At 46.1% G+C, this 25,908-nt stretch overlaps 2 protein-coding genes and 1 pseudogene across 2 annotated transcripts in view; 1 reads left to right on the forward strand and 2 right to left on the reverse strand.

The window, feature by feature from the left end:
• Nucleotides 1-16,134, reverse strand: part of TIMELESS (timeless circadian regulator) — a 34,948-nt gene extending 18,814 nt beyond the window's left edge. Inside the window, exons 1-2 of the mRNA XM_064377228.1 lie at nucleotides 16,047-16,134; nucleotides 48-205 (exon numbers count right to left, since the gene is read on the reverse strand). Of these exons, the coding sequence (XP_064233298.1) occupies nucleotides 48-132 (85 nt within the window). The 5' untranslated portion in view covers nucleotides 133-205; nucleotides 16,047-16,134. The remainder of the gene's footprint in view (nucleotides 1-47; nucleotides 206-16,046) is intronic.
• Nucleotides 136-22,108, reverse strand: MIP (major intrinsic protein of lens fiber). The gene is made up of 5 exons (XM_012450493.3): nucleotides 21,707-22,108; nucleotides 21,011-21,175; nucleotides 20,492-20,572; nucleotides 17,681-18,201; nucleotides 136-205 (listed from the first exon to the last, which is right to left on the reverse strand). Exons 1-4 carry the CDS (start codon nucleotides 22,064-22,066, stop codon nucleotides 18,016-18,018), a joined length of 792 nt encoding a protein of 263 aa, XP_012305916.1. The 5' UTR covers nucleotides 22,067-22,108; the 3' UTR covers nucleotides 136-205; nucleotides 17,681-18,015.
• LOC105715961 (dynein light chain roadblock-type 1-like) lies at nucleotides 18,628-18,958 on the forward strand (annotated as a pseudogene).
• Nucleotides 22,109-25,908: the final 3,800 nt, after the last annotated feature.

Here is a 25,908-nt window from a genome sequence, read left to right on the forward strand (position 1 = left end):
CCTTAATTTGAGCAAATTTTTTCCTGTTTCCTCAGAAAGGTACTCACCTAAGCAATCTGGTTCCTTGTGGTAAGTGTCTCCCTCTAAGTACCCCAGGGCACTACATGTGGCTAGAAGTTCACAGTTCATCATGGGCAAGTCTATACATCAGTGGATCAGCCAACAGAGAAGGAAGTGGAGAAACAGGAGACAGAAATGACGAGGCCTGCAGAGACAGAGAAAGATAAAAAGTGGAAGGTCCTCTTCATGAAAAGAAGACAGGAACAGGACAAGGCCCTAATGCTCAGAATATTCTGAACGAGAGTCTCAAATGTTTGACTTTTGTCACAATCAAAAGTTTTGCTTTCAGCCCCAGGGAAAGTTTTAAATAAATTATGGCTTCTACCTGATCAAAACCAAAGAGGCTCCAGCCTATGAATTAAGCACCTGCCCTGGCCGGGCATAGTGGCTCACATCAGTAATCCCAGCACTTTGGGAGGCTGAGGCGGGTAGATCGCCTAAGGTTGGGGGTTCGAGACCAGCCTGACCAACATGGAGAAACCCTGTATCTACTAAAAGTACAAAATTAGCCAGGCATGGTGGCACATGCCTGTATTCCCAGCTACTCAGGAGGCTGAGGCAGGAGAACCACTTGAACCTGGGAGTTGGAGGTTGCAGTTAGCAGAGATCATGCCATTCTACTCCAGCCTGGGCAAAAAGAGTGAAACTCCGTCTCAAAAAAACAAAAAAAAACACCTGCCCCAATACTTTAACCTGAATCTAGAACTGTAGAAACAGTCTGTTTCAGAGTTAAGATAACCTAGTAGGAAAAAAGTTTGGTTAGAGAAGTGTATCTGCTCTGAGACTTTCACCCTTAGAGAGCTCTGCAGGCTTGGAGACAGAGTGAGAGCTTATCTCCCTTTAAAACCGTCAGACCCAGCTGGGCACAGCTGCTCACATCTGTAATCACAGCACTTTGGGAGACCAAGGCGAGTGGATCACCTGAGGTCAGGAGGTCGAGGTCAGCCTGACCAACATGGCAAAACCACTTCTATACTAAAAATACAAAAATTAGCCAGGCATGGTGGCACATGCCTGTAATCCCAACTACTTGGGAGGCTGATGCACAGGAATCGCTTGAACCTGGTAGGCGGAGGCTGCAGTGATCCAAGACTGTGCCACTGCACTCTGGCCTGGGCAACAGAGTGAGACTCTGCCTCAAAATAAATAAATAAATAAACTGTTAGACCCTGGCTGGGCACAGTGGCTCATGCCTATAATCCCAGCACTTTGGGAGGCCAAGGCAGGATGATCATTTGCACCAGAGTTCAAGATTAGCCTGGCCAACAGAGGCCAACATAGTGAGACTCCATCTCTACTAAAAGCCAAGCGTTGAGGCACACATCTACCTGTAGTCCTACCTACCCAGGAGGCTGAAGCAAGAGGACTGCTTGAGCCTAGGCGTTCAAGATTGCAGTAAGCTGTGATCACACTACCACGCTCCAGCCTGGTTTACAGAGTCTCTGGAAAAAAAAAAAATTGCTCAAACCTTGTCACCCTCCACCTTCTGTGGCTCTTCCACGCAGTCACAGCTCTGATGTACCACAGGAATTAAAAACCAAGCTCTGGCCATACAGTGATTCTACCTAGGATCTAATATATCCCAGGGGCCCTGAGGTTTCTGAGACTGCAAATATGTAAAGAAAGGTCCTTCACTCTCTTCTCTGAAGTTACTCTTAAACCTTGGTAATCTCAGTAGAAATCAGCATCTAACAGAACAGGTAAGGAAAGGGAGTGAATAGAAACTAGTACACTCCCTATCACTCTCTCCCAGAGAATCATCTCCCTTTTTAAAAAAAGAGACAGGGTCTCACTCTGTTGCCCAGGCTGGAATACAGTGGCATGATCACAGCTCATTTTAAACTCAAATTCCTGCGCTCAAGCAGTCCTCCTGCCTCAGCCTCCTGAGTAGCTATGACTCTGGGCATGTGCCACCATGCCTGGCCTTTTAAAAAATTTTTGTAGGCTGAGTGCATTGGCTCACACCTGTAATCTCAGCATTTTGGAAGGCCAAGGCAGGAGGAACACCTGAGGTCAGGAGTTCGAGACCAGCTTGACCAACACGGTGAAACCCCATCTTCTACTAAAAATACAAAAATTAGCCAGACATGGTGGCATGTGCCTGTAATCCCAGCTACTCGGGAGGCTAAGGCAGGAGAATCACCAGAACCCAGGAAGCAGAGGCTGTAGTGAGCCGAGATTGTGCCACCGCACTCCAGCCTGGGTGACAGAGTAACACTCCATCTCAAAAAAAAAAAAAAAAAATGTGTAGAGGTGGGGTTTTGCTATGTTGCCCAGGCTGGTCTTGAACTCCTAGCCTCATGCAATCCTCTCATCTTGGCTTCTCCAAGTTTTGAGATTATAGGCATGAGCCACCATACCCACCCTCATCTACCTTTTCTGAAGCATGTCCCTACTTTTCTTTTAAGACACAGGGTTTCACTTTTACTTAGGCTGGAGTGCAGTGGTGAGATGATAGCTCAAATACCAGGCCAGGTGTAGTGGCTCACACCTGTAATCCCAAAACTTTGGGAGACCATGGCGGGAGACTCACTTGAACCCAGGAGTTTGCAAGCAGCCTGGGTGACACAAAGAGACCCCATCTCTACAAAAATTAGCTACCGTGGTGGCACACACCTGTGGTCCTAGCTACTTGGGAGGCTGAGGTGGGAGGGTTGCTCAAGCCCAGAAGGTTGAGGTTGCAATGAGCTGTGATCATACCATTGCACTTCAGCCTGGGTGACAGAGTAAGACTTTGTCTCGAAAAGAAAAGAAAAGAAATCTTCATGGTTTTGTGTAAGAAAAAAAAGGTAAAAAAAAAAAAAAAAGAATTAAAAAGAAAAAAATATATCTTCAAGGTTTTGTGCAAGAAAAAAAAATTAAAAAAAAGAAAAACCCCTAAACCTCCATCAGATAATCAAGTAGGCACAGATCTACAATCCTGGACATTTCAGACTTGACACTTTAATAACAGATACACACATACACAAACACATTACTTTTTTTTTTTTGAGACGGAGTCTCGCTCTATTGCCCAGGCTGGAGGGCAGGAGCACAATCTCGGCTCACTGCAACCTCCACCTCCTGGGTTGAAGTGATTCTCCTGCCTCAGCCTCCCGGGTAGCTGGGGCTACAGGGGTATACCACCACGCCCAGCTAATTTTTTGTATTTTTAGTAGAGATGGGGTTTCACAATGCTGGTCAGACTGACCTCATGATCCACCCACCTTGGCCTCTTAAAGTGCTGGGATTATAGGCATGAACCACCACACCCAGCCTCTTTTTTTTTTTTTTTTTGAGATGGAGTCTTGCTCTGTCACCCAGGCTGGAGTGCAGTGGCGCAATCTCAGTTCACTACAACCTCTGCCTCCCAGGTTCAAGCAATTCTCCTGCCTTAGCATCCTGAGTAGCTGGGACTACAGGTGTACACCACGCCTGGCTATTTTTGTATTTTTAGAAGAGATGGGGTTTCACCATGTTGGCAGGATAGTCTTGATCTCTACACCTTGTGATCCGCCCACCTTGGCCTCCCAAAGTGCTGGGATTACAGGTGTGAGCCACTGTGCCCGGCCCACATTACATTTTTTATCCTATTACCGTATAAAATCGGGAATAACCATCAGTCTGTCCTTTGACACCTTCAGCCACACTATTCTCTGTCCTTGGCAGCATCCTCTAAAAAGATCTTTCCTAGCTCCCTTCCTCTAGCCCAACTCCATAGTTGATAGGTAGCAGCTTCCAAAGGACCTAACTTTAACGCCTGATGTTCTCTCCCTACACTTATATAACTGGTCTACTTCTTCAGGTTGCCAGCTATTCCTCGACTCCCACCCAGTGCTATCCTACTTTCTGCCTGCTCAGTCCAGTCATAAAGTGAGCCAGTATGATACTCACTGAGTGAGCAGAAGAACTGAAAGGAGACTTCCTTTTGCCATCCTTTCTCAGGCACCTGCAGACCCTGAAGCTTGGGCTCCAATGAGGTGGGTTCAGTGTATAAGATCCCTGACTCTCCGCAAAGATACATCCAGCTTTTTTAGAAAGACTACTGAGTGTATGTGCACATAAGCATGTCCATACACATATGCATGCATATACACACATGTATACACACACAGACACAGACACACACAGACACACACACACACACACACACACACACACACACACACATTGAAGGGCTTCTCTGTCTCCTCTCTCCAAGGAAGCTGACAAAAATAGACAACAGAGCTGTAAAGATGCTGAATCGGCATATCTTCTTCAAAAGCAGGCACTGCATCATACTTTGGCACTAAAAGGTATAAAATGATAGTCTTCTAATAGCAGACACAAAGCCAAATCTGGGAAGACTCCCAGACAGACAACCTCACACAGCCCTGCCTGCTACCCTCCCCCTTTATCTTGGTTCCTCCAGAGCACACCAATTCTAAAATTCAGTATTTATAAAAATGGCCCCAGCAGAGCACCCAAGCCTCTATTTTCAACATTATTATCACTTTACCTGAAAGACAAAAATAAGAGACTGTAACAGCCATCCCTCCTGGCTACCAAAATAAAAGGGAGGAGAGGCTGGCCACAATGGCTCACATCTGTAATCCCAGCACTTTGAAAGGCCAAGGCAGGTGGATCACCTGAGGTCAGGAGTTCGAGACCAGCCTGGCCAATATGGTGAAACCCTGTCTCTACTAAAAATACAAAAATTAGCCAGGTGTGGAGGCAGGCACCTGTAATCCCAGCTACTCCAGAGGCTGAGGCATGTGAATCGCTTGAACCCGGGTGGTGGAGGTTGCAGTGAGCTGAGATGGCGCCATTGCACTCCAGCCTGGGTAACAAGAGCAAAACTCCGTCTCAAAAAAAAAAAAAAAAAAAAATCGTAAGCCAGTCTAACAAAAGGAAAAGTGCCATGCGGCAAGGTTTCATTTTGTTTTGTTCATTGCCGCATTCTTCAGTGCTCAGAATAGAGCTTGGCATATAGTGAGCATGGAATAATTTTTTTTTTTTTTGAGACAGAGTCTCACTCTGTTGCCCAGGCTGGAGTATAGTAGTGCCATCTTGGCTCACTGCAACCTCCATGTCCCAGGTTTAAGCAATTCTTTTGCCTCAGCCTCCTGAGTAGCTGGGATTATAGGTACATACCACCCCACCCAGCTAATTTTGTATTTTTAGTAGAGATGGGAGTTTCACCATGTTGGCCAGGTGGGTCTTGAACTCCTTACCTCAGGTAATCCACCTGCCTCAGCCTCCCACAGTGCTGGGATTACGTGAGTGAGCTACCATGCCCAGCTGAGCATACAATAAATATTTGCCTAATTTTGAATCAAGAGATTATCCTTGGTCATACCCTTTGAAACAGTAAACTTATTTCAGAAAATACAACCCAAGAAAATAATTCATAAAAGAAAGGAAATCATTTGTACAAACCAACAATAATAATATCTTTTCCTAGTGCACTCTAGTTCACAAAATGATTTTATAGTTTTTTGTTGTTTTTTTTTTTGAGACAAGGTCTCACTCTGGCACCCAGGCTGGCGCCCAGGAGTGCAATGGCACAATCATGGCTCATTGTAACTGAGACAGCAGATTAGGGAAAATAAGGCAGGAGAATAGCAAAGGGAATTTAAAGTTGGATAAAGGGTAGAATGATTAAGAGCATGAGAGCAGAAGCAAGGTGAAAGCACAGATAAGCAAGAAGCAAGATAAGAGGCAGAAGTTAAGCAGGTCAAAATAGAATGTAAGATAGAGAAGCAAGCAAGGACCCCATGGCCCGCAGGATCCAGGCCAAACCACCAACTGGCAGCTCTTCAGGGCAAGGCATACCATCAAAGAGAAGAAGTATCCTTATCATGACCCCATATGATAATTAGCTCGTCAAAGCTCATGCATATGGACTGAATATCATGCATGTACTTAAAATTATGGGATGGAGGCAGCACGCAAGCACTAAGTAACACACCCATCAATCAAAAAGGCACACACTGGCTAGAGATTAAGCAGCTTTGGAAAGAGAAGAGAAAAAAACACATTAAAAGACCCAAGCAAATATAATAAAATAAAAATAAAACAAATAAAATTTTTAAAAAGACCCAAACTACACCAAATGAATGTTGATCTCATCTTGCAGAGGGCAGTCTACTCTCTCGCTCTGAGAGTGTAATACTAGACTTGATAAACTTTGTTGTTTTTTTTCCTGAGACGGAGTTTCACTCTGTCGCCCAGGCTAGAGCTCAGTGGTGTGATCTTGGCTCACTGCAACCTCTGTCTCCCTCTCGAGTTCAAGCAATTCCCTGTCTCAGCCTCCTGAGTAGCTGGGACTACAGGTGCCTGCCACCGCACCTGGCTAATTTTTTTTATTTTTAAGTAGAGATGGGGTTTTGTCATGTCAGGCAGTCTGGTCCCAAACTCCTGAATACAAGTGATCAGCCTGTCTCAGCCTTCCATCATGTTGGGATTACAGGCGTGAGCCACTGAAAACAGTCCCAGCTAATTTTTAAATTTTTTGTAGAGACTGGGTTTGGCTATGTTGCCCAGGATGATCTTGAACTCATGAGCTCAAGAGATTCGCCTGCCTAGGCCTCCCAAAGTGCTGGGATTACAGGCTGCATGAGCCACCGCGCCTGGCAGGCCTTCATAACTGTAAAATACATTGAACACACAGATCCTCAGTGATAGGTACAATCATATTACAGATCTCCATATTACAAATCAAGAAAAAAAGGCTCAGAGAGAACACCCCAATATAATGTTTATAAATGAGTTATTTATTTAAAAAAAAAATTTTTTTTGAGATAGCAGTCTCATTCTGTCATCCAGACTGGAGTGAAGTGGCACAATCTCAGCTCACTGAAGCCTCCACCTCCCTGGCTCAAGCCATCCTCCCACCTCAGCCTCCCGAGTAGCTGGGACCACAGGCACACACCACCATGCCCAGCTAATTTTTTTGTATATTTGATAGAGATAGGGTTTCACCATGTTGCCCAGGCTGGTCTGGAACTCCTGACCTCAGGTGATCCTCCTGCCTCCTAACTATGCTAACTCAAATTCAAAAGTCTATATTTAAAAAGGGCACAGCTGAGCTTAGTGGCTCACATGCCTAAAATCCCTGTACTTTGGGAGGCCGAGGTGGGAGGATCGCTTGAGTCTAGGAGTTTAAGACCAGCTTGGGCAATACAGTAAGACCTGGTCACTACAAAAAATAAAAATAAAAATAAAACACAAGAAAATTAGCCAAGTACAGTGGTGTGTGCTTGTGGTCCCAGCTACTAGAGAAGCTGAGGTGGGAGAATCACTTGGGCCTGGGAGGTAGAGGCTGCAATGGGTCGATACTGCGCCACTGTACTTCAGCCTAGGTGACGGAACAAGACTCTGTCTCAAAAAAAAAAAAAAGAAGAAGAAAAAAAAGGAATGGAATGCTGACTGATAGCATGTTATGAAGTAGATGAAACTTGAAAACATTACGTTCAGTGAAAGAAGCCAAACACGGCCAGGAGCGGTGGCTCATACCTTTAATCCCAGCACTATGGGAGGCCGAGGTGGGTGGATCACCTGAGGTCAGGGGTTCAAGACCAGCCTGGCCAACATGGTGAAACCCTGTCTCTACTAAAAATACAAAAAAATTAGCTGGGCATGGTGGCAGGTGCCTACAATCCCAGCTACTCAAGAGGCTGAGGCAGAAGAATGGCTTGACTCCAGGAGGAAGAGGTTGCAGTGAGCTGAGATCCCACCACTGCATTCCAGCCTGGGCAACAAGAGTGAAACTCCATCTCAGAAAAAAAAAGAAGCCAAACTCAAAAGGTCATCTATTGTATGATGGTATTTATATGAAATGTCCAGAATAGGCAAATGCAAAAAGACAGAAAACAGGATGGGTACAGTGGCTCCTGCCTGTTATTCCAGCACTTTAGGAGGCGGAGGTGGGCGGAAATGGTTGAACAACTCTCTGAATATACTAAAAATCACAGAATTGTACAGGGGTGTTCTTGTTTTTTTTTGAGACAGGGTCTCACTCTGTTGACCAGTCCAGGATGGAGTACAGATCAACCATGGTTCACTATAGCCTCAACACCTTGGCCCAAGCAATCCTCCCATCTCACCCCCACAAGTAGCTGGGACCACAGGTGTTCAAAACCACACCTGGCTAATTTTTCAATTTTTTGTAGAGATGCTACCTCCCTATGTTGCCCACACTGGTCCCAAACACCTGGCTGGCCTCAAGCAATCCTCCTGCCTTGGCCTCCCAAAATGCTGGGATTACAGGTATGAGCCACCACACCTAGCCTGAATTGTACACTTTAAAAGGGTTAATTTTACAGCATATGAATTATATCTCAAACAGCCGTTATAAACAACACTCCACACAATTACTATATACATTCTGTTTCTATTATTTTAACAAGAAAAAAACTATAGATAAAAATCTCAGGATAAAATATTGTTCTTTAAATTTAATAAACATGACTTTAGGAAAAAATTCATTACATTAACTTTATTTTCATATTTCATCACGGACCAGGTAAGAATTCTGTCAAACACCATAGAGCCAGTGGATCTGGACCTTTTTTTTTTTTTAAGAGACAGGGTCTCACTATGTTGCCCAGGCTGGAGTGCAGTGGCTATTCACGGGCACGATCCCACTACTGATCAGCACGGGAGTTTTGACCTGCTCCATTTCCAACCTGGGCCGGTTCACTCCTCCTTAGGCAACCTGGTGGTCCCCTGCTCCTGGGAGGTCACCATATTGATGCCGAACTTAGTGCAGACACCTGATCGGCATAACACACTACAGCCCAGAACTCTTGGACTCAAGAGATCCTCCAGCCTCAGCCTCCCGAATAGCTGGGACTACAGGCATGCACCACTGCACCCAGCAGATCTAGACCTTTAAAAGGGATGTAGTTACTTTTCCCACTGAACTAAGTATCAAGCAGTTCAGATGAAGCAATATTCATCTGAAATCAATACTTGTAGGCATTAAAATGCAAGAACCAAAGGAAAACAACAGGTAAAATATTAAATACATTTGCAATTCAAATTAACTTAACTTTTTGAAAACAAAACACTCTACCTGCCCCAAACCAACTCTGCTCCAAGAATCTTCTTTGAGACCAAGTAGTATGAACAAAACGGCATCCAGCACTTGAATTCCAATTCTGTCCCGTACTAAACTGGTGAACTTGAGCAAGTGGCTTAACTAAATCTGTTTCCTTATCAGTTTACTGAGGAAATGATAATAATACCCACCCTCATGAGATATGGGGGAAGGGTAAATGAGATCATGTAAAGCAGTGCTACGCAAAGCTTGGTCTTCACACCATTGCCAATCCACAAAAGATTAGCAGTCTGCATCAGAAGGAAAACATTAGCACTTAGAACATCTTAAAGCAAGGCAGTTTATGGTTTTATTTTAAGACAGGGTCTCCCTCTGTTACCCAGGCTGGAGTGCAGTGGTGTGATCTTGGCTCACTGTAACCTCCGCCCCCCAGATTCAAACTATTATTGTGCCTTAGCCTCCGAAGTTGCTGGGATTACAGGCCTGTGCCACCACGCCAGGCTAATTTTTTTGTATTTTGTAGTTTAGATGGGGTTTCGCCATGTTGCCTAGGCTGCTCTCGAACTCCTGGCCTAAAGTGATCCACTCACCTTGGCTTCCCAAAGTACTAGGATTACAGGCATGTGTCACTGCACCCAGACAATGTTTGTTGAATCTAACAATGATAATAATAAAAAGCCTGTATTCTGTATATCTTTTTTAATGCTATTTTTCTAGTAATTTTATTTTACAGAAGTGCTTGTAGAACACTACTGATCTGTAACAGCTTAAGGGAAAAATCTACCTGGTACTTTACCAAGATAGTTTGAGAAGCAATGATATTAAGCATTCTACCCAGTGCTGAGCACAAGGTAAGAACCCTTAGCTGGGCATGGTGGCTCACGCCTGTAATCTCAGCACTTTGGGAGGCTGAGGTGGGAGGATCGCTTGAGTCCAGGAGTTTGAGACGAGCCTGGGCAGGATATTGAAACCCAGTCTCTACAAAATATAAAATACAAAAATTAGTCAGGTGTGCTGATGTACATCTTTAGTTCCAGCTACCCAGGAGGCTAAGGCAGGAAGATCACTTGAGCCCAGGAGCAATGAGCTGAAATCGTACCACTGTACTCCAGCCTGGGTAACAGACTGAGACCCTGTCTCAAAAGACAAATAAAACAAAAACAGAAAGAACCCCCCAAATATTAATTTCTTCTTCATCTGTCAGACTCTATAGTCAGCTACTAAATGCTTAGGAAGAACCTTCCTGACAAAAGATAATGTGTAGGCGCAACGGCAGTGCTAAAGAAATTTAAGAAATTTAGTTGCAGAAATGAAACCCACATTAATATAGAACAAACAGTGTAAAAGATAAAGCAATACAAGCTCTAAATACATGATCCTGAAAAGAACAAAAAAACTAGGACTCTTTTCAGATTAAAGTGGTCAAAGAGGTTTTATCTGAGGAAGCATGATTAGAACTGGCCTTTGAAAGCTGCATAGGACTAAGGCAGCTGGGAATAGGAGGGGCTTTTAAGGAGACTGCCAGTGCATAACCAAAGAGGGAGCCATTATGAATACATCTATTCCAACAGGAAAAAGCAATGGAAAGGCAGCTGGAGCCAGCTTTATGGGAAAATCTCATCTTTGTCCATCAGTTCAAAGATTAGAACCAAGCCAGGGAGCCACTGAAGATTTCTGAGCTAGAAAACAAAATGATCAGGTTGGGCATGGTGGTTCACACCTGTAATCCCAGCATTTTGGGAGGCCAAGGCGGGCGGATCACGAGGTTAAGATATCGAGACCATCTTGACCAACATGGTGAAACCCCGTCTCTACTAAAAAAATACAAAAATTAGCTGGGTGTGGTGGTACACGCCTGTTGTTCCAGCTACTCGGGAGGCTGAGGCAGGAGAATTGCTTGAACCCAGGAGGCGGAGATTGCAGTGAGCCGAGATTGCGCCACTGCACTCCAGCCTGGCGCCTGGTGACAGAGTGAGACTCTGTCAAAAAAAAAAAAAAAAAAAAAAGGCTGGGCGTGGTGGCTCACGCCTGTAATCCCAACACTTTGGGAGGCTGAGGTGGGTGGATCACGATGTCAAGAGATCGAGACCATCCTGGTCAACATGGTGAAACCCCGTCTCTACTAAAAATACAAAAAATTAGCTCAGCATGGTGGCACGTGCCTGTAATCCCAGCTACTCAGGAGGCTGAGGCAGGAGAATTGCCTGAACCCAGGAGGTGGAGGTTGCGGTGAGCTGAGATCGCACCATTGCACTCCAGCCTGGGTAACAAGAGCGAAACTCCGTCTCAAAAAAAAAAAAAAAAAAAAAATGATCAAACCGGGGTCACACTTATCCTACTACTGTATATACATCAGTTTAGCCCTTTTCCCATGTGGCCTCCGTCTCTTTTCATTTCAATGCATTCACCCTGCAAAAGACCATAACCTCAGATCAATGTAATCATCTGCTTCCTAGACTTCAATTTAAATCTAGACCCAGATTTGCTGGAGAACACCAAATGACTCTGTATAATGATATAAAGCAGATATATAGCCTGCAACCTGACCAGGGCCTCCAGCCTGGTCCCGCAAATCATTTCGGTATTGCTGGTATGCTTCATTGTCTCTTCCCAAGGAACCACTGTTCCTAACTTTTCATCATTATCTCCAGGCCCCTTTATTCCACTACTTCCTTGCCTACTACTGGTGTCTGCTCCCTTCCTCTTAGGAACAACTGAGATTAACAGACATGAACTCTTTCAACTCTCTCCACCCAAGCCTAAAAACATACATATTTCAAACACCCACCCTTAGTTCTTTGCTTGTAATCTAAGCACTCTGTGATCCTGAGTAATCACTTCATGTCCCTTAGTTGGTTATTCCTTATTTCCAATCTTCCCTTTATACTAGCCCTATCCCCATGTATTATGAGTTGCTCAAGGCTATTCCATCTTTTTTTCCTATTGAGACAGTGTCTCAAAAGTGCAGTGGTGTGCAGCGGTGTGATCTCGGCTCACTGTAGCCTCAACCCGCCCAGGCTCAAGCTATCCTCCCACTTCAGCCTCCCAAAGTGCTGGGATTACAGGCATGTGCCCCCACACCTGTGCTAGTTCATCTTAAAGGGGGAAAAAAATCCAACATAAAACTTTTCCCTTTGACCTCTTATTGGCTGTTCCTCCTCCTACTTCAGTACTAATTTTAGGCCTGCATCTTTAGCCTTCTTCCCTTCTCACTGTACACAGCCTGATTGGGCAACTCATCCTCTCCCATGTACTTCAACTACCATCCAAGCCAGAAGCCAGCAAATCTGTATTTCTGGCCCCTCTGAGCTCTTGAGATGACAATCTCATATGTTAAACTGGCTAACTGAATAGCATTCTTCACCTTTATGTCTCAAAGATACCTTACACTCAACAAGTTCAAAGCTGAACTCATCTTCCCAAGTCTGTCTCCAGTTTGGCTCTCTCAAGGACTGACACTATCTCCTCAGTCAAGAAAGCTAAGAGTTGCCAGGCGCGGTGGCTCACGCCTGTAATCCTAGCACTTTGGGAGGCTGAGGTGGGTGGATCACCTGAGGTCAGGAGTTCAAGACCAGCCTGGCCATCACAGAGAAATCCCATCTTTAAAAAAAAAAAGGTTTCTTTTAATAAGAGTTTCACCTTATTAAAAGAAACCTAGGAGTCACCTTAGCTCCATCTCACTTAACTGCCTTAAGCTCTTCTATCAGCCCCTGTCTATCCTTCTATCCCAATTGCTATTAACTTAGTTCAGTTCCTGAGTATCTCATGCTTAGACTGCTCAACCTCTTCCTATCCTCTTTCTCTGCCTCCAGCCTTATTTTTCTTTTTTTAAAGAGGGTCTCGGTTTGTCACCCAGACTGGAGTGCAGTGGTGCAATCACAGCTTGTGGCAGCCTTGACGTCCCAGGCTCAAGCAACTTTCCCATCTCAGCCTCCCAAATAGCTGGGACTATAGGGGTATGTCATCACATCCTGCTAATTTTTGTATTTTTTGTAGAGACAAGGTTTTGCCATGTTGCCTAGGCTGGTCTTAAACTGGGCTCAAGCAATCCATCCACCTGTGCTCCCAAAGTGCTAGGATTACAGACATGAACCCAGCTGCCTCCAGTCTTGTTAAATCTAGTCACAGTATGGTTACCTGATTTAGGGTATATAATCATCCTGCTTAAAACACTTCAATGGATACATAAAAAACTTCATAGTGATTGTCTCTGAGAACTAGGGGATCTAAGGTAGGAGAAATATTTGTCTTTCACTTTGGTTCTATTTGAATTCTTTACTGCTAGCATATGCATTACTTTACAAAACTAAAGTTTCAGTGACCCCAGTGCCTACAATACAAAGTCTTTCATGATCTCTCTGCTGTTTACCTCTCAAGCTTCTCTCTCAAGCCACTACTCTATCCATAATGGCCTCCCATCCAAATATCAACTTAGCTTTGAAGACTTTGTTCAGGCCAGGCGCAGTGGCTCACGCCTGCAATCCCAGCGCTTTGAGAGGCTGAGGCGGGTGGATCACCTGAGGTCAGGAGTTTGGGACCAGCCTGGCCAACATGGTGAAACCCCATCTCTACTAAAAATACAAAAATTAGCTGTGATTGGTGGCAGGTGCCTGTAATTCCAGCAATTTGAGAGGCTGAGGCAGAAGAATTGCATGAACCTGGGAGGTGTAGACTGCAGTGAGCCAAGATCATGTCATTGCACTCCAGCCTGGGCAACAAGAGCAAAACTGTCTCAAAAACAAAAAGACTCTGCCCAAAAGGGACTTCCTCCTGACTTCTCCATACAGAAGTGACCTCCTTTTCCTTGTTGTCCACTGTGTGCCATATTCAGAATTCCATCATGGTACTTACAATTCATGTCATATATAAAAGTTAAAATCAAAGTCTATCTCCCTCCATTAGCCTTAGATTCCCTGATGACAGGAATTCCTTTTTTTTTTTTTTTTTTTTTTTTTTGAGACAGTCTTGCTCTGTCACCCAGGCTGGAGTGCAATAGCATGATGTTGGCTCACTGCAATCTACACCTTCCAGGTTCTTGTGATTCTCCTGACTCAGCCTCCCAAGTAGCTGGAATTACAAGCACCCGCCACCACACTCAGCTAATTTTTTTTTTTTTTTTTTTTAGTAGAGATGGAGTTTCACCATATTGGCCAGGCTGGAACTCCTGGAACTGCTGACCTCAGGTAATTCACCTGCCTTGGCCCCCTAAAGTGCTGAGATTACAGGCATGAGCCACCACGCCTGGCCAAGGACAGGAATTCTTATTCACCCTTAAATTTTCAGAGCCTTGTTACTGGATCAAAATTTCCAGGAGTGGGGCTTGGGCAAGGTGTTTTGAAAATGTTCCTCAGGTGATTCTAACTATCCTATGTTAACTGCAATAAAATCTAAACTCTTTCAGATCAGGAATCATCACTACCTAGCACAATGTAGGTGCTCAATAAATGCTTTACTAAACTGAACTGAAAAGAGAAGCCTGGAAGATAGAGGAGAAGTGTTTGGAGCTAGAGATTTGGAGGCATCAGGATGTAAGATGGTGTCAGTGCAGTGACAGGAGGAAGGAAGCCGGGGAGGACTTCTTTATGACCCTTTCACTGTAACCACAGAACACTCAATTACATTTGTTTTCCTTAAGACTTGAGTTTGTCAAGGGAGGGGAACCCTCCATCCTACTCATCTCTGTAAGCCTGGCCCTAAGCACAGTGCATGGTACATATTAGGAGTTCAGTAACCTTTTATTGATCTTGTATTGAGCTGTATCAGTGTCCCTGGTAATAGAAGGGAGTGAAAAACTTCAGGGACACAAAGGAGGAAGTGACTAACTTGGCCTAAAAAGGCTGGATAAATTTATTTTCAGAGGGACAATTACGCTCAGTTTTCAAAGAGAAGTTCACTTGGCAGAGAAGTGTTCACTTCCAAGCAGAAGGAACAGCAGGAACGCTAAGTACTGAGATATGAAAGAGCACAGTCACAATCTTTCCACGTGGCCAGGAGTCGGTGCATAAAAGCTTTACAAATGAGATTGAGAGGGTCAGAGCCAGACTGTGAGAGGCCACAGCCGCCCACTTAAAGATTTAAGCCTAACTGTGGTAGTCAAAAAGGAGTTTTAAATGTAACATGAAATGACCAGTTTCATGTTACCTTTACTTTGTACGAAGCACTAGTGGGGCTGCGCGCGGTGGCTCACACCTTGTAATCCCAGCATTTTGGGAGGCCCAGGCGGGCGGATCACCTGAGGTCTGGGGTTGGAGACCAGCCTGGCCAACATGGTGAAACCCGGTCTCTATTAAAAATACAAAAATTAGCCAGGTGTGCTGGCGGGCACGTGTAATCCCAGCTACTGGGGAAGCTGAGGCAGGAGAATCGCTTGAACCCGGGAGGTGGAGGCTGCAGTGAGCCGAGATCGCGCCACTGCACTCCAGCCTGGGCGACAGAGCGAGACTCCATCTCAAAAAAAAAAAATTAAAAAACTGAAAGTACTAGTGGAAGCATTTAAGGCAAAAGCCTCATTAGCGGCTGAGGTCCATCTGACAAACCCAAAAAGAAGGAAAGGGAGAAATCCATTCCATAAAAACCCACAATTTAAGTCAAGCCGCCTGTGAATCCCGATCCCTGCTGAGCGCCAGGCCACACACCGGTTTTCAACTGGATGGGGAGCTCCGAAGTGGAACTCCTCCAGGCACCTTCTGTTCTACTTCAGGAGTTACAAGTCACTTCCCATCACAACCCTATCCCGCCGGAGGCCCAAGCAGCGCAAGGCGAAGGGAGCCTCCGCGACCACCTGGGATCGCTGCACCGCAGAAGGCGCAGAGTACAGAACTGCGCGTGCGCGTCTGAAGTACGCGCCCCGCCCTCTACCTCTAAACCGGGTGGCGGGAAAAGGGACTCAGCGCCTCCCGAGAATGCCCCCGCAGCTTCGACAGGATCCCCAAGTCCGCTTAGCGCCCTCTCGCCACACACTCACCCACCCGCTCCCTGCGGGTCCTCAGAAGCCCCGAGGAGCCAGCGGCCTTCAGGCGCGGGGCCGCAGGCTTTCCCGCCACCAGGCTCGGGTGGGCCGGTCCCCGCCAGCGCGTAGAGCGAGGCGGGGCGAGCCGGGCTGGTCCACGTGACTCCGAGAGGAACGGGGGCGGAGATTGGCGATGAAGGAAGGTAAAGGGAAGCGAGTGCGGGGATTGTTTAATGTGAGGTCCATCCCCTACAAGGGATCTAAAAATCACAGCGCTATGAATTTTCTGCTGAATTATAGTAGAATGAAAGTCCGATTAGAGGTGAATTTACAAACATTCTTCCCCTTCTTCTAGTCAAGCGGACTATTCCAAGTCTTAAATAGTTAGTTAGAAAAGTTAGGTTTTATTTGGGAGGAAGTGAAGAGCTGAAGTATAGGGAGGAATAGTTTTCTGGGGTGGGGGATGTCTGTTGTATTATAGGTATACCTTTAAAGCTTGCGAAGTATGCAAGAGGCTCATAAAAGGAAGAGAGCAACCATAAATATTCATTGATCAGTTGAGGGTCTCTTCTGGCCTCTGCTGATATGATCTTGCCCACAAGAGAAGCTAATAGGGCTCTGCTCTGGACCCCTGTAATCCCAGCTACTGGGGAGGCTGAGGCAGGAAGATCGCTTTAGCCCAGGATTTCTAGGCTGTAGTGTGCTATGGTTGTGCCTATGAATAGCCATTGCACTCCAACCTGGGCAACATAGTAAGAACCCCCCTCTCTAAAAAGAAGAAGATAGGCGCAAATGAATAATAATCTCCTGAATTGTTATGCATTTGAATAGAATGAATCAATTTCTGGGGTATGAGGGAGTTAGAAGATATTTGCTTCAAGATGAAAGGACAGATGACAGAGAAATGAAAATACACAGACACAAAACAAAACACGGAACTAGTGATAAAAGCAGAAAGATGCCATTTGAAGAGTGTTTTGATTAGCTCTAAATAATTTAAAACAGAGTCAAAGCCTCTCCCTTTATGCCCCCTACTACCACCCCTGTATTTATTTGCTCCAGGAGTCAGACTTCCTGTGTTGGCCTTAGGGAACAATTGTGGGGCTTAAATACCATCTGCCAGGTGGCCACACCAGTGGATGTCAGGCTGACCAGATAAGCTGCTTAATTTTTCTAGATTCTAGGCTTGCCCAAGCCTTATTTAGGTTAGAAACTCCTTGGCCCAAGACCTCCAAAGAGATCCGTTATGCCAGAATGAACATAACCAGCCAGTGGATGTAGACAGGTTTACATGCCTTTATAGAATAGCTCAAATCCTAGTGTTCACTTTTCTCAGAGCTACTTCCCCACCCAAGCCCCTGGGGCAAGCATCCCTGAGATAAGTAGGCTATATGTTCACATTAACTTCCCCCCAGTTTTTTGGAACACTTGCATCCTGATCTGGGGCTAATACCTCCATTTTCACCACTCACCTCCCTTGAGTCCCTTCTCCTAAACCTTGGACTGCCTTGTCTCCTCCACTTCTCTCCATCTGCCTCGTGTGAGGAGTAACTTTCTGCTCTCTGTTCCCTCAGAAATCAAGAGCCACACACTTGACTGGCAGCAGGGTAAAGGCCAGAAACATAAGGTGTCGATTACCCTGTACTCACCATACGGGGTCGAGGAAGGGAGGTTTAGGATGGCACCTCTTTTTGCTTCCTTAGCTCTCATGCCCCAGCCACACTCACTCACATTCATATGCACAATCAGCACACACGGCGAAGGGAGATGGGACGGGGAGGAAGGGAGGTTGGCACCAACCAGCTCATGAATGCAACTTGAAAGATTTCACACAGCAAAAGGAAAAAGAAAAAAAACCACATACATAAGTTAAAAAATAAAGAAGTACATGCCCCTCCCCACAGTCTCTTTCTTCATCTAGGGGCCGGCTCAACCCTCCACGTAAACTCAGAAGATTTCTACTCCCTCTATTCAGCTGGAGCTTCTACAGGGCCTGGGTCTTCAGTTCAACAGGTTCCCCTGTGACCTCTGGTTGTCCATTGGAGTCATTGGGTTTGGCACCCTTGAGGACAGACAGTCTCTCAGAAATACTCTTGAGCCGGGGGAAGAGGAGAAAGTCGTAGAGGAGGCTGCCCAGACCCCCTCCAATGATTGGGCCCACCCAGTACACCTGTAGGAAGAGAAAAGGAATACTCAGGTTTGGGGAGGGGACAGAGCAGCAAGGCTGCTCCTTTTTCAACCCCCTTAGTGGAAAACAAGACATTGTGCACTTGATATATACAAGAAACTCACCATTTCTTTTCTGATTCAAAAAATTGCTCCTTTTTCCTACACCTTTGCACGTGTATATTCTATTTGTTGTTATCAATTTGCACTAGTTTGTATGTTGCTTTCAAGAATTTTTTGTACATTTTGGCAAAATACATATAAAATTTGCCATATTAAATATTTTTGGCCAGGCATGGTGGCTCACGCCTGTAATCCCAGTGCTTTGGGAGGCTGAGGCAGGTGGACCACAGGGTTAGGCATTTGAGACCAGCCTGGCCAACATAGCAAAACACTGTCTCTAGTAAAAATACAAAAATTGATGGGACTGGGCTGAGTGTTGGCTACGCGGGGCTACCGGATCCGTCGGAAATGGCAGAGGTAGAGGAAACACTGAAGCGACTTCAGAGCCAGAAGGGAGTGCAGGGAATCATCGTGGTGAACAGAGAAGGCAATCCCATCAAGAGCACCATGGACAACCCCAACACTACCCAGTATGCCAGCCTCATGCACAGCTTCATCCTGAAGGCACGGAGCACTGTGCATGAAATTGACCCCCAGAACGATCTCACCTTCCTTTGAATTCGCTCCAAGAAAAATGAGATTATGATTGCACCAGATAAAGACTATTTCCTGATTGGATTCAGAATCCAACCGAATAGGGCACTCTCCTGACTCCCTGTGTCATTCCTTAATTAATGCCCCCCAAGAATGTTAATGTCGATCATGTTAGCAGACTGGCACGTGACAGTCACCTTGGAGCCCACTCAGACCAATCCAGTGACCATGTGTGGGCTGGCAGCTCTTCCTCCACAACCAAAGGAACTCCTGTGCTATGCCAGTCTTCCCCAGAGCTCCGGGAGGGCCCTCTCGCCTCACTTCCAGGTTTTGGAGCAAGAACTTGCGAGAAGCCCGCACCCAGCTTCCTTCTGACCTTCAGTTCACTTTGTTGCCCTTGGAGAAGGCTGTTTTTCTTTAACTAAAAATAACCAAAATGCTTAAAAAAAAAAATACAAAAATTAGCTGGGCGTGGTGGTGGGTGCCTATAATCCCAGCTACTTGGGAGGCTGAGGCAGGAGAATCACTTGACCTGGGAGGTGGAGGTTATAGTGAGCCGAGATGGCGTGCCACTGCACTCCAGCTTGGGTGACAGACTGAGACTCCGTCTCAAAAAAATATATATGTATGTATATATTTTTAAGTGTACAGTTTAGTAGTGTTAAATATATTCACATTGTTGTGCAACCCATATCTAGAAATTTTTCATCTTGCAAAACTTTAACTCTATACCCGTTAAACAACTGCCTATTCCACCCCACCCCTATCAGCTTCTGGTAACTATCCTTCTACTTTGTGTCTATGAATTTGAGTACTCTAAATACCTCATATAATCATACAGTATTTGTCTTTTTGTGACTGGCTCATTCACTTATCATAAGGTACTCAAGATTTATCCATGTTGTAATATGTGTCAGAATTTCCCTCCTTTTTATGGCTAATACTCCATTTATGCATATACCACATTTTGTTTATACACTCATCCACGGAGGAACACTTGGGTTGCTTCTACCCCTTGGCATTGTGAATAATGCTGTTATAAAAATGGGTGTACAGCTTTGAAATTTTTTTGAATTATTTCCATATGTTTGGCTTGCATATGTTCAAAACAACATAAACCCAACCAATATTTATTGAGTACTTACTTTATACCACATTCTGTGCTAAATGTTTCTCACATATAACTTTCACACATTTCTTGTAATGTCCCATTTTATAGTAAAAGAAACTGAAGCACAGAGTGATTGAGTTATTTGCCCATGGTCACACACAAAGCCAGTAATGTGTTAGAACTGAGGCCCATTTGTGCTCACCACACATCCTGACCTCTGAGAGCAGAATTCATTGTGCTCATATTTAGTTGTCTTCTTCACACCCCTTAGTTCAGGCACCCAGTGAATACTCAGTTCATACTCCCTGACTAAGCAGAGAAGGAACAATATGAGCAAGAGCCTCTCTTTCTAGTAAAATCGTGAATCCTGCCCACACAGACATGCCAAACTCTCTGACAGCCCCCTTAGCTGAGTGCTGGTAGAACAGCCAACACACGCAGAAGGAAAGCAGGAACCCAGCCTGGAACCTGCAAACCACAACCATCCAGAAGGGTTCCAGGATCTTGTCCCTCTCCCTTCACTCACCCAATGGTTGGTGAAGTTCCCAGTGAGAATGGCAGGAGCAAAGGAGCGGGCAGGGTTCATGCCTGCACCAGTATAATACATCTGCAAAAGAGACAGTTGTAACTGAGACACCCCCCTGCTCCACCCCAGCTTCTCTTGCCACAACCCACATTGCCCCTGAGAGCTGGCATCTGGTCTCCAGCCAGCAGCAAGTGGAGAAGGACAGCCTGCATGACTCTCCGGTGGTTCCCACAATGGGGTGAGGGCAACTGATGCCCCATCTGGGAACAGCCTATGGATCCATAGGCAAAGCCCATGTCTAGCCAGGATGCATGCATTTCTACCTCGGGGTCAAGAAGGACTAGACATAGCAGTCACAAGAGAGGGATAGGGTAGAGTTGATTCCTCTGTGCCAGTACAGAGTGCGATGGGTGATGTTCATGTTTGACAGTGAAGTTGGCAGGAAGAACCCTTAAAGGTTAGGAAAGGTTTAGGGGCCCCAGAATCCTTGAATGAGAAGTTTCTCTCCTTCCCGCTTACCCCAAAGAGGTGCCCCAAGGCAAGGGAGAAGCCAATGGCCAGGGCCACGGAGCCCAGTCGGCCATTCCGCCTCTCGTCGTATGTGGCAAAGATGCAGAGCACAAACTGGAGCGTCAGGAAGATCTCCACTGTGGTGGCCTGGCCCACGCTTACCCCAGGGTGCAACTGCATAAAGGAAAAAGAAGAGAGGCAGCTCATTAGGGCTGCTACAATGTTACCTCCTCAAGAATTCCCCGGCGAGGAGCCCCTTATGGCATCAGGTCCCTGGAGAGGAAGGATAATACAACCCCCTTCATAGTCATTGTATTTACATCTTAATATCTCCTAACAATGCTCCTTCATGATGGAAATGATTGCACCCACTTACATGGATGAGGAAACTGAGGCTTTGAAAGGTAAAATAAGTTTACTTAAGAACCTGCAAGGAGTTGGAAGGAAAGTTGAAACTCAATTGCAGGTTTCTTAATTCTCAATCCAGGGCCCTATGCCTTCCTTACAGCTCTAAACCACCTGTCCATCCTCCCCACTTTGACACACATATGCTCACACATGCACACACACATGCTCACACACATGCTCACACATGCACATATTGTCCCAGATCCCAGGGGAGCTGATTCACCTGTACCAGTCAGGGAGTCAGGGCAACAGAGAGTCAGGACACCAGGTTCCCATCCCCTCTCAGCCAACCATTACCGTGTTGAGTGCTAGGTTTCCTCGGACGGCAGGCGGGGTAACACTATACAGCACAGCGGCCCCAGCCACAGCTCCCAGGAGCTGGGCTGCCATATAGCAGAAGGCACGGAGCAGGGACATCTGGGAGCCCACAAGGAAAGCAAAAGTGACTGCAGGATTGACGTGGGCTCCACTGATGTGGCCCACAGACTGCACCAGGGTAGCCAGGGCCAAGCCAAAGGCCATTGCCACCTGCAGCACATGCAGGGGTCCAGGAGCCCAACGCAGTGAGGACCCCAGCCCAAAGAAGACATAGAAGAGGGTGGCAAAGAACTCTGCAAATATGGCCCTCCAAAAGGAGGCTGACCGCAGTTCCCACATGGCAGGGGGGATGGGCACAGTGCCTGGGTCCCTGCTACCCCCCTGGCCTTATCTGGGTGGACAGTCCCCTTTATAGAGGACTCTTAATCCCTGGGAGGGGCAGGCTGAGGTAGCTGGCCCAGCCTCTTAACCCCTTCACAGCTGTGCAGGGCTAGGCCCCCTCCCATACATAGTAAAGATGCTGGATTTTCCTGCCTCTCTCAACTGGGAGATGAGCTGAGAGAGCCATGGCAGTGAGGGTGGGATTGGGGTCAGAGCAGAAAAGACTATGAGAAGAGGGGCAAAGAACAGTGGGACTGGAAGAGTCTGCCCTTCAATGTGTGTCAAAGTTGCAGTTCATAGTCCTGAATGACATCTACATTAGAATACTCTTCAACTGTCTTTGGAAAGTCCGTCAAGCTGAGCTCACTTCATGATATTTGGGGCTGAGCTCATGGGGGCCTCAGGCTCCTCTGAGCCTGCCAGGGGCAAGGGTGGGGGTGGGGGTAAGGAGTGGGGTTCAGCAGGGAAGTTGGATAACTAAAGAGAATTCTTTAGTTCCTAGGGATTAAAAGGCTTTCTCTCATTGGCTAGTTTTGGGCTGGAATCTGTGGACCCTGCAGCTCTGGGACAGAATAGTTCTGCTGTGTCTGGCTTTCTCTGAGCCCGGGTTCCCTACCCCCAGTCCATGACAGCACCTCCCTTTTCAAACCCTAGGCCTGGCTTTTTAAACCACAGAGACTGACAGAGAGAAGACACTATCATCCCCACATGGGCTGGGGGTGAGATTGGAGGGATAGAAATGGGAAAGGGACTTGTAGTTAAACGTTAGAATCAGCTTGTATTTCATCTTTCCTAACTCACATGGTCATAGCAAGAAGTAGTGAAAGGAAGTAAACTGAGTCATGGCTATGAAGCAATGGGAAGGTCTAATGTCCTCCAAAACAGCCATGATCAGCACACCCTAAACCTTGACCCCCAGGGAAAGGTATGGGTGTGCTGAGATCAGATCTGGGGAAACAGCTGGTCAAGGAGAGGGCAAGTATAATATGGGGAAGGAAAGTTTGGGGAAAGAGGTTCAGTTGTGCTCAGGCTTGGTGAGGGACTTGGGACATAGGCATGGGGCCTGTGTGGTGATGGAGAAGGTGGAATGGGACATACTGATAGGTTCTACAATCTCCATGTTGTGGCAAGTCATACAGGTCACAAACTTTTTTCATGAAGCACCAGAGAACAGAAATTCAAAGGTGAAGCTGCAAGAATGGTGCCCAGCATGGGTCCCACCCAGTACACCTGTGGGGAGAGAGAAGGAACATGGATCAGGGCCTGTGCTCTCTCCTTGCAATACCCAGCTTGGGGATGGATGGAAAGAGAGCCATAGTGAAGGTAGAGGGTCCATCTAACCTATCCACTGACAGGAAGAGTTGCTGAAAACAGGTCAGAGAGCACCCAAAGGGTCTGGAGCTCTCAATTACATAGAAAAACAATCTACCAGAAGTCGTTGGAGTCTCCTATATGCTAGAAGCCCCATCAGTCTCCTGACTCAGGCCTTGTAACACTCAGTGCATCTCACCCAGTATTGCTCCTAGATCCCAGTCACCACTGCTGGACTCAGGAAGCATGCAGGGTTCATGCTGCCTCCAGAAATGGTGCCCTGGACAGGAGAAAAAGAGGGTAGCACATCAGGGTGTTAAGAACAGAGACTTTGGCAATAGATACTCTGGTGCAATTAGGTAAGGATAAAGTTACAACTGCTGGTGGGAGTATAAACTGAGATAACTATTTGTTTTTTTTTGAAACAGGGTTTTGCCTTGTCACCCATGCTGGAGTGCAGTGGTGTGATCACAGCTCATTGCATCTGAGTGCAGCAGTGTGATCACAGCTCATTGCATTTTTAACCTCCTGGGCTCAAGCGATCCTCCTACTACAGGTATATACCACCATGCCCAGCAATTTTTTTTTTATTTTTTGTAGAGATGGGGTCTCACCGTGTTGCCTAATCTGGTCTCAAACTCCTGGGCTCAAGTGATCCTGCCACCTCGGCCTCCCAAAGTGTTAATATTACAAAGTGAGACACTGTGCCCCACCTGAGATAATGACTTTGGGGACGTGGTTTAACACCTACTTTTTTTTTTTTTATTTGAGATGGAGTTTCGCTCTTGTTACCCAGGCTGGAGTGCAATGGCGCAATCTTGGCTCACCGCAACCTCCGCCTCCTGGGTTCAGGCAATTCTCCTGCCTCAGCCTCCTGAGTAGCTGGGATTACAGGCATGCGCCACCATGCCCAGCTAATTTTTTGTATTTTTAGTAGAGACGGGGTTTCACCATGTTGACCAGGATGGTCTCGATCTCTTGACCTCATGATCCACCCACCTCAGCCTCCCAAAGTGCTGGGATTACAGGCGTGAGCCACCGCACCCGGCCCAACACCTACTTTTAAAGATGAACAAATTACATAATTTTTTTTTCTTTGAGACAGAGTCTCATTCTGTTGCCCAGGCTGGAGTGCAGTGGCACAATCAGCTCACTGTAAACTCTGCCTCCTGGTTAAAGCAATTTTCATGCCTCAGCCTCCCAAGCAGCTGGGACTACAGGTGCCTGCCACCATCCCCGGCTAATTTTTGTATTTTTAGTAGAGATGGGGTTTCACCATGTTGGCCAGGCTGGTCTCGAAGTCCTGACCTCAAGTGATCTGCCCCTCTTGGCCTCCCAAAGTGCTGAGATTACAGGTGTGAGCCACTGCACCAGGTCAAATTACATAATTTCTTGAACTTCTGACCTCAGGTGATCCACCCACCTCGGCCTCCCAAAGTGCTAGGATTACAGGCTTGAGCCACCACGCCCGGCCTCAAATTACATAATTTCTGACTCAGCAACTCTACTTCTCACTTATATACCCAAGAGAAACTTGGGTAGCACATCATGTAAATTTATGTAATTATTGGCTGTGCGCAGTGGCTCACACCTATAATCCCAGCACTTTGGGAGGCCAAGGCAGGCAGATCACCTGAGGTCAAGAGTTTGAGACCAGCCTGGCCAACACGGTGAAACCTCATCTCTAGCAAAAGTACAATAATTAGCCAGGCCTGGTGGTGGGCACCTGTAATCCCAGCTACTTGGGAGGCTGAGACAGGAGAATTGCTTGAACTGGGGAGGCAGAGGTTGCAGTGAGCCAAGATCACACCACTGCACTTCAGCCTGGGCAACAAGAGCAAAACTGAGTCTCAAAAGAAAAGTAATTGTCAAGGTTCTAGTTTTTCTATTGGGTGAATGGTTAGAAATGATACTTAATCATTACTAAAAACAAATAAGTGGGAGCCATATATAGGCCAATGAGGAGAGGATATCATGAATAACAAAATATTCTGTGTACTCCAAATTAATTAAAAAAGCGGTGACAATACATGCTTTACCACTTTCTAGTTGAACAAGTTATCCCCACTATATATAGGTTCCAGTAGGGCAGGGACAATGTCTGATTTCTCACCAGTATAAACCTGGTACTTAACACACAGAAGGCAGTAAATAAATATTTGTTGAATAGATTCGATTAGCATAAGCTAGCTAGCTTCCTCTCTCTCTCTCTCTTTTTTGACAGAGTCGCACTCTGAAGTATAGTGATGTGATCTCAGCTCACTGTAGCCTCCACCTCCTGGGTTCAAGCCTCTCAAGTAGCTGTGATTAGAGGTGCACGCCACCATGCCTGGCTAATTTTTGTATTTTCAGTAGAGACAGTGTTTCATTATGTTGGCCAGGCTGGTCTCAAACTCTTGGCCTCAAGTGATTGGCCTGACACAGCCTCCCAGAGTGCTGGGATTACAGGCCTGAGCCACTACACCGGGTCAAATTATCATAAGCTTTCT

This window comes from Aotus nancymaae, unplaced genomic scaffold (genome assembly GCF_030222135.1).
Source record: "Aotus nancymaae isolate 86718 unplaced genomic scaffold, 86718_ANA_hifiasm-v0.15.2.pri h1tg000016l, whole genome shotgun sequence".
NCBI classification, from domain to species: domain Eukaryota; kingdom Metazoa; phylum Chordata; class Mammalia; order Primates; family Aotidae; genus Aotus; species Aotus nancymaae.

Excerpts from the sequence above, each read along its gene's own strand:
- MIP (XM_012450493.3), bottom strand. The coding sequence starts at position 22,066 with ATGTGGGAACTGCGGTCAGCCTCCTTTTGGAGGGCCATATTTGCAGAG. Across the intron at positions 21,176-21,706 it reads GAAACCTAGCACTCAACACG|TTGCACCCTGGGGTAAGCGT; the intron begins GTAATGGTTGGC and ends TCCTTTATGCAG. Across the intron at positions 20,573-21,010 it reads CCTTGGGGCACCTCTTTGGG|ATGTATTATACTGGTGCAGG; the intron begins GTAAGCGGGAAG and ends TCTCTTTTGCAG.